The following is an 8587-nucleotide window of genomic DNA, read 5'->3' on the forward strand; positions in this document are numbered from 1 at the left end:
AAGACAGTGTGTAAATAAAAAAATGCTTCTGTCAAACTTACAAACAAATGTCAAGGTTGTCATTGTCAAACCGGACGGCTCATTCAGCCTCATTCCACGGAAGTCCCTCGCTCGTTCATTGCATCACGCGAAATGTAATAACAAAATAATTATTTCAAATAACGCTAGTGAAATTCAGCGACGCGACCAGTAGGTAGTGCACCAAACATGTCGTCGTTCGTAAACTACAGGAATGAGGCGAGCGTAAACGTCGACGAAACGAGCTCTAAAGATACTGTGACGTATTATAGAATAACTGTTAGAGTTGGCCCTGTGCATTGGAACGTGTTGCATCGCTATAATGACTTTGTGGAGCTCCATGAGAAACTCGTATCGAACCACGGAGTGGCCAAAGAGCTGTTGCCGCCAAAAAAAGTTATACGAAATAAGACACCGAAGTTTGTCGAACAGCGAAAGGAAGCGTTGGACGTATACTTAAAAAATGTTTTTAATTATTTGAAATTGACGATGCCGTCCGAATTTGCTCACTTCCTTGACATGCATTTGTACGATATATTCTTCCTGTTACAAGATTTGGCGAAGACTTTGTACATGGAAGGTGATAAGATGCTACAGAATGGGAAGTCTCACAAGTTTACTCCAATGGAGGTTTGTGTGCTTATAATGTTTATAAACTCACTATGACTCACCTTATAGTTTCCCACATAAATCATCTGTGTTGTTTGTCAGGCCTTTTGTTGATATACCAGTGAGTCAATACATACTTGAAAAAAAAATTGTTTTGAGTACTAACTAATCCTGTCATATGTATAGAGGAATTTCAAGCAAGAGCAAATAGCTCTGCTTACATAGATTCGGATCCACATCAAATTTAGGGCTATCTTTTTGTATTTTTATTAAAATAGCAGAATTTGTGCTTAGACTGAACAGATGACTAGAATGCAGTACTTTTTTAGTTTTTTTTTAAATTACAAACTGCCAATGCAAGCTTGACAATGCATCAATTTTAAGCTACTTTTACTTAAAACAGTTATAAAGGTAGGTGTTTTTTTTTTCTATTTGAAATTCAAGATAAAATAAAGAAAAAGAAATATTAGTGTGTGACTAGGCTTGCCAACTATACTGTTAAAAACAGTATTATACTGTATTTCACTACATTATACTTTTTACTGTTGAACTAAAATAAAGTATACAAAATTCTGTTTTCAATAATAGTTACAATAGTGGTGTTTCAGACCAATTCTGCCAATGTAAATTAAGCTTTTTATATTTTAATTTTGAATTCTGGTAAGGTCTATGAGGCTTTTACAAATGATACTAAATTGATAAGTTGTTCGAGAAGCACTCAAAAGTTTGTCTTTAAAACATGAAAAGAAGAAAATACCATTTATTTTTCTAAAATACTGTTTATTTCTCTTCTCAAACCTAAATATACTTTATTTCTTGAAAAAAAAATTTGCAACCCTATGTGTGACATACCAACTGCATATTCGCTGGGTGCGAAGTACTAGGTGGGGGTAATGAAATCTATTGCAGTGCTCATAGTGGCCAAAAGTGGAAATAATGTAGGCTCGGTCATCTGTCATACTCATATGAATCTGTCATTAACAAAGCAATTTGTTTAGACTTAACTACCTAATTTTTTCTAATTTTAGTAATAGATGTTTGTGTTGGTGTTGTGATGCGAGCTTGAATTATTGAACACTGTGTTTTGTTGTTAATTCCTCTACATCCCGGACATGTTCGGCCAAATACGAATATTCGGTAAACCTGCCAAATATACCAAATACCGAATATAAAACCATCCCTAGTACCCATAACCTAACTGTTAAAACTAGATGCAAATAATAAAATTTTTACCCTATTAGTCCAACACACTCAAAATCACATTTGAGTATTTCTCAAAAAGTTGTCCCGCCACGAAATTGACAAGAAGTCAGTTTTGTCAAGAAATTATTAACACTAAGGACGAGATCTTTTGAGCATAAACTTTTCTTAATGTAGGGAAAACGTCACAAAATCTTGTGAGGAAAAAATCGTAATTCTGTAACTACATCAAAACTTTCTATTGGATCCAACAACAAAGATTATCTGACTTTTTATCGCCTTTCCCACAAGGTTTTTTTTATATTTTAAACATAATATTACTTATTTTTGGTGTTGAAATAGCTTCAGGAAATATATATTTTTATAAGTGGACAAGTGTAAATGGACAACTTTTTGAGAAATAGTCATTTACCATTTGTTTGTGTCAATTGGTTAGGAGGAGATCTGGCTGATTTATCTGACATGGTTTTGTTCCAGTTACATGCAATAAGTGAACGACTAAAGATGGCTTGCCCTCCAATGGAGAAGCAAGATCAGATGTTTGACTTCAGCCATATCCTAGACTACTGCTCGCAGCTCAGAGCGCTGAATATTGAGGGGAGCTACGAGAAACTCGGCACCAGCAACATTGTACCCAACAATCTTCAATTTGATCTGATACCCTTCAAGATGTTGCAGGACTTGACTATACTTGGTGTTCCTATGGGATGTATTCAGAGTGTTGGTAAGTAGACAGATTACAATATTTTTGTTTTTACACCCTTTAATTTTTGTATGTTTGTCGACGTGATTTATGCCATAGAGATAGTTTATGGGCCAGAGAGTGACATAGGCTAATTTTCATTCCGGAAAAATGCACAGTTCCCGAGAGAAGAGCGCGCGATAACCGAATTCCACGCGGGCGAAGCCGCGGGCAAAAGCTAGTTTATTTATAAAAGCTTATTCTTACAGGGAGCCTCCGAGATACCCTAATCAGCTTGTCGGTGTTGGTCGCAACTGTTGTCTCCATGAACGAATTCCTCCTAGTTGATATCCTGCACAAAGATTCATCCTGTATAGCTGACACTGTTGTGAGTAATTTTATTACTAATCCATACTCAAAAGTCTTGTCGATAACGGGCCGTCACTGCGATTCCGCACCGTTTGCGTATTTTAAGCAACGGTGTGGAAAGCATGCAAAAAAAACGGTGCGTATACGGTGCGTCACTGCGATTCCGTGCCGTCACCGTTTTTTAAGCAGCGGTTTGGTCGCACCTTTATGCGTTCACGCTCAACAATCTTTCGCCACCGCCAGTTACCAAAAAGGTTTTTTGAGACAAGGAAAATTTTTGGATTACTTTATCTGCGTTTGGCGGTGACTAGAGGAAAGACCGATGACGTCAGTTGCTAATAACTCTATTGTATATTAATACAATTAAAAATTACTAAGAACCAAACTAAGTATAGCTTGTAGAGTCGCCATATGGACGACCAGATGGCCAAGTTGTTAGAGAACCTGAATAGGAAACTTGAGGTCCAAGGTTCAATTTCCGTGTCGGGGCAGATATTTGTATGAATTAATATGTATTTAAGTATGTATCTATCTATACATATAATTATATTTATCCGTTGCTTAGTACCCATAACTCATAACACAAGCCTTGCTAAGCTTACTTTGGGACTAAGTCAATTGGTGTGAATTGTCCCTTGATATTTATTTATTTATTATTATATTTATTTCTATTTCGGAGCGGCTAAGGTGTTCAAAAATATCGGCACACCGACTGGGAATAGAATCTGAGACCTCAAGCTTTATAGTCAGGTTCTTTAACCACTTTATCCGGTCGTCTCCCGTTTAACCCATCACTAATCTGTACGACTGGGCAATATGCCACACTCAGATGACGACGCCGCGTTGTGATGTGGCTTTGACCATGATCTATTTATTTCATTTGACAAGAAATTAATAATTATATTTTTGGTCACTCTGCTTAGCCCTTTCGAACCCAGCCGATACGATTGTGCGGGTTAATTACATTTGAATTTGACATGGATAGTACATAACGCTGGCGGCGGATGGATGCGAGGGGCTGAAGACAGAGTGTTGTGGCGCGCCATGGAAGAGGCCTATGTCCAGCAGTGGACTGCTGTAGGCTGATGATGATGATGATGAGTACATAAGGTCCACTGTCATACCTCTTACATTTGAATTTTGAATTTGACATGGATACGGTATTTGACTATTTTGTATGCGTTTTATAAATTAAAACAACACAATGCCTGTTATCGAATAGAGAAACAATTTTTAAGCTACCTTTACAAATAACAAAGTTATAAAGGTTTAAAATTCAAGATTAGACACAGAAAGACATACTGGCATGTGACGTCGCACGCCAGTAGCGCCATACTTGATGCATAGAGAAAAGCGTTTGAGAAAGAGACAGGTATATAGATTTTTCAAAAAATCGCTATACATCCAATTTTCAACCGAATTAAGTTTTCTCTTCGCTAAACACTGTCTGTATATCTATATTTTCATAATAATATTAAGATATGGCAAATTCAGACGTTGTCAAATACCGTATTGTACATAAAGTCCATTGTCGTAACTCTTTTCATACTTTGCTGGGTTCGAAAGGGTTAGATACGGGGTAAACCCAATAAAACTTGGAAATGCTGAATACAAAGCGATTTATTCTATTCCGTTCCAATACACCGAGACACTTAAACGTATCCGTTAGAAAACAGGGTAACTTGTGAATACGCTATCATAAATAAAAGGAGAGTAATCTATTGTTGAAGTTTGGCTTATCAGTGATCACGTTTGTTTAGTTTAAAATCCAAAATTCATCAAAAATGGCTTATAAATATTTCCATGTACGTACACACAATACAACAACAGAGAAAGTCATTGGCATTATACAGAAATTGTAAATCAATTTAATCTGACACGCGATAATTTACATGACTAAAGCAAACATATTGTAACATGTACGTTTTTTCCATGCGTCATTTTGTTTTAGCGAAGGTCGTTCATACGATACCAGCGTCCTTACAACCTTGAACATATAAAATAATGTATTTAAATGGATCATGCTACTGTTTTAGTAAGTAACTTTATCGGTATACGTAGAAGGCGACTGAATTTATTTCAATAATTTAATGAATACTGTAACAATATTTTTTTAAATATTTTATTGTTCTATTTAAAACAGGGGTCGGCGCGTACTCTCTGCACTGCACGTATATTTCTTTCTAAAAAAATATAATAAGTATGGACTTTCTAAATTCGTTTTCATTCTCATTCTCATCATAGTAGGTACAGTTAACGTCATAAATAAGTGATCATTTTTGTACCTTGTCGCTGTCAGTCGTTACACAATTTCGTATGGCTTTTCAAACGTCACGTTAACGTGACAAGATCACTTATTTATAACGTTGACTGTACAATCAGCTGCCTTAATATTTGCCACATTGGAGCGTGCAAAATATCTAACAAATTCTACCGGCCCAGGAAATAGTCGTATAAGATATTCATGGACGCTTTGTTTTGCCAGATATTGGTGGCGGTGACTGTATTTTTTTTTTTATTCTATTGGATGGCAAACGAGCAAGTGGGTCTCCTGATGGTAAGAGATCACCACCGCCCATAGACACCTGCAACACCAGGGGGATTGTAAATGTCGGATCACTCTTTCTAATTGATAATTTGAACCGGTCATGTCGTATGTTCTCCCAAAACTCTTATTGTCAAACAATAAAGATAATATTTTAACAAGTAAAAAAAAATGCTTGCATCATCATCATCATTAACCCCCGACGCAAAAAGAGGGGTGTTATAAGTTTGACCACTGTGTGTCTGTGTGTCTGTCTGTGGCACCGTAGCTTTTAAACGGGTGGACAGATTTGAATGCGGTTTTTTTCATTTGAAAGCAGGTTTTCTAGCGATGGTTCTTAGACATGTTTTATCAAAATCGGTTCAGCCGTTTTTGAGATATTGAACTTTGAATTGACAAAGTCGGGGGTTTTCAAACTTTTTGTTGGTCAGGTTTTTATATCGGCCTTAGGACGTTCACTGCTGGACAAAGGCTTTCTCCATAAACGTCCAGTAGTTTCGGTTCTTGGCTATTGGATCTTCCCTATTGGACAACCATTATTCTGCGAATGCGAAAACGTGTTTTCAAGCTTATGTTTGTTGTTGTTTGTATTAATTATGCAATATTACATAATGATAAATCTACACGTTTAGGCATGCCGTTTATCAAACATACCAATTACACTAAATGGGTCATGACTCGGACACTACGCAGATTGCTTTATCAGCTGACTTAGTTCATTAATGTTTACGATGACTTAATCTAATGAACAATTTGTTAAATTTAGTACCTATCTTCTCCCTTACTAGTTACTTCGGCTTAGGTCTAATTTCAGCGACATTTACGTAGGATTAATAAAACACGCCTGAACAGTAAATAAATAAAAATTCAAGGTAGTTTTATATGACGATTGAAATTTATTAAAATGTTGTGGGTCGTTCGGTAGTAAAAACTATCGAAACTAACCCTTGTATCTAGTTAAGTACAGTCAAGGGCAAAGGTATCGACACGGCCAAAGTTGCAAAAATGTGGATACACGACTTTATGCATTTATCATTAAGGCCGTGTATACATATTGCATGTCGTGTCGGCGTCTGTGGTCTATGGATAATTAGTGTTTTTTACTCTTTTATTTAATTTGGGTTTGTATTTTGATTTTATTGGTTTTTGTTTATTGTTTGTTATTTTATTTATTTATTTATTTTTTATTCGCCGTCCGTGAACTCGCCAAGCGGTCACAGCGGAAGACCAGCGTTGGCCTATACGGCCAACACTATGCTGAGCTGGGGCCGCTTCGCGATCTCGCATATGCATAATACTTCTTTTTATTTTAATATTATTGTTGTTTTTTATTTTTTAATGTATTTCAATTATGCTTTTTATGTAATGTGCGAGGTCCGAATAAAATATTTCTTTCTTTCTTTCTTTTCATATTTTTGCTACTTTGGCCGTGTCGATATCTTTGCCCTTGATTGTACTCTGAAAAAAAAACTGCAGGTACTTCTATTACTACTAAAAAGAAGGGTCATGGAATTAATTTGAAAATCATGCCATTTACAGAAGTGGAAGAAGCTGAACACCGTAAATTTTGCCAGCAACAACATACAAGACATGGACTGGGCAATCAAGCTGGTGCCCAAACTGCGCCACCTCAGCCTTTCTTCAAACAAGCTGACAGAACTGTGCGACGTATCATGCCTCCACGATCTGAGAATCCTCAACTTGTCTATGAACAACTTCGAGCTATGCGATAGTTGGCATTCCAAAATAGGTAACATAGTCAAGATAGACCTATCACAAAACAAAGTAGTCTCACTCCAGGGCTTTTCTAGGTTGTACTCTTTAGAAAGCCTAGATTTGAGCTGCAATAGCGTCACAGATGTTGAGGAGGTCCAACACATATGTAGGTTGCCTTGTTTAGAGTATTTATGGTTGACTGCCAATCCTGTGGCGTCGACCATAGACTATAGGGTTAAAGTTCTAGAACAGTTTAACACTAGAATGGAAGAAATTTGTTTGGATAATGAGAAGGCTTCGAATAAGGAATTGGATACTGCCAGGGTGCTGCAAGCTTTAAGGGTGGTGAAGGAGGGTAAAACGCCTAGCTTTTTACAGAATAACAATACGACGCATTGCTTTAATAGGAGTTGACAGTGATAATTAGAATATGTAACTAAATAGAATATGACACTGCTTAAGAATGTCCAGTGAGGGTCGTAAATATCTACACATGTTTGTGCCACTAACCATAGGTACATATATTTAACGCTATGGCTGTATAAATATTTATCGCCTCGACTGTACTTGGGTGACACTTTTGGGCAGTATGTTATCGGGCACAGGGCGATGTTTTGTGAAAATGATACATGCTCGTCTAGAAACATTGATGATTTACAGTGACTTGATATTTTGCTTCTCGAAACGTATGGGTGCGGTTTTAAATTTTCACGAAACATTTGGGCCCAATTGGACAAGAACTTTTAGTGTAACAATCTGACGTGTTTTATTTAATTAGTCCAGTAGAATGTATTATATTTATCGTTTAATTATTTTAAATATTTATGGTATGAAAATCTTGTTTATCAAATCAATTTCGACTTAAAAAATATTTAGTAGGTCTGATCTTTGTTGAATATTTTAATATTTCGGTCCTATTTATTTTTAATCAATCACTAAGCACGGTATGGTTCAAAATTAAATTTATATCTGCTATAACTAAATTATTACGAGCAATTTAAATTATAAGTACTTTACAATTAAACCAGTTCTACTGGACTCACACAAATGAGCTATTTAAACCCAGGGATATGTGAGAAAAAGAACTAAAGCTACTTTCCCACTAACCCACTTAGATCATTTGTTGACGTCACTTCAACCCGGACGCTAAATTGGTGAGGTAATCTCTTTATACACGGCGATTCTGAAGACGTGACCAAGACCCTAACAGACTCAGTTGCGTTTCGAAGCCACGGGGCATTTGACACCGATTGCTCTAGTCCCAAAGAAAGCAAAAGCTTGTGTTATGGGTACTGGGCAACGGATATACATACTTAAATAGAAATATACATACTTAAATACAATTAAACCAATTAAGACTCGAGAACAAACATCCGTATTTTTTCATTACAAGGCCTGTTCAGACCGGCGATCGAACCCGGGACCTCAAGCTCAAGCAGTCAGGTCCG

General features: G+C 36.6%; 1 protein-coding gene across 2 annotated transcripts in view; it reads left to right on the top strand.

Moving 5' to 3' along the window:
* Positions 1-84: 84 nt before the first annotated feature.
* LOC141439217 (nischarin-like) overlaps positions 85-8587 on the top strand; it is a 44809-nt gene continuing 36306 nt past the window's right edge. Inside the window, exons 1-4 of one of the 2 annotated variants that reach the window (XM_074103408.1) lie at positions 85-648; positions 2305-2551; positions 2779-2897; positions 6963-8511. In XM_074103408.1, coding sequence (XP_073959509.1) covers positions 208-648; positions 2305-2551; positions 2779-2897; positions 6963-7553 — 1398 coding nt within the window. In that variant the 5' untranslated portion in view covers positions 85-207 and the 3' untranslated portion in view covers positions 7554-8511. Of the gene's footprint in view, positions 649-2304; positions 2552-2778; positions 2898-6962; positions 8512-8587 lie in introns of those variants that run through there. The other variant, XM_074103409.1, reaches the window with a different exon arrangement.

Source organism: Choristoneura fumiferana, chromosome 20 (assembly GCF_025370935.1).
Source record: "Choristoneura fumiferana chromosome 20, NRCan_CFum_1, whole genome shotgun sequence".
Taxonomy (NCBI): domain Eukaryota; kingdom Metazoa; phylum Arthropoda; class Insecta; order Lepidoptera; family Tortricidae; genus Choristoneura; species Choristoneura fumiferana.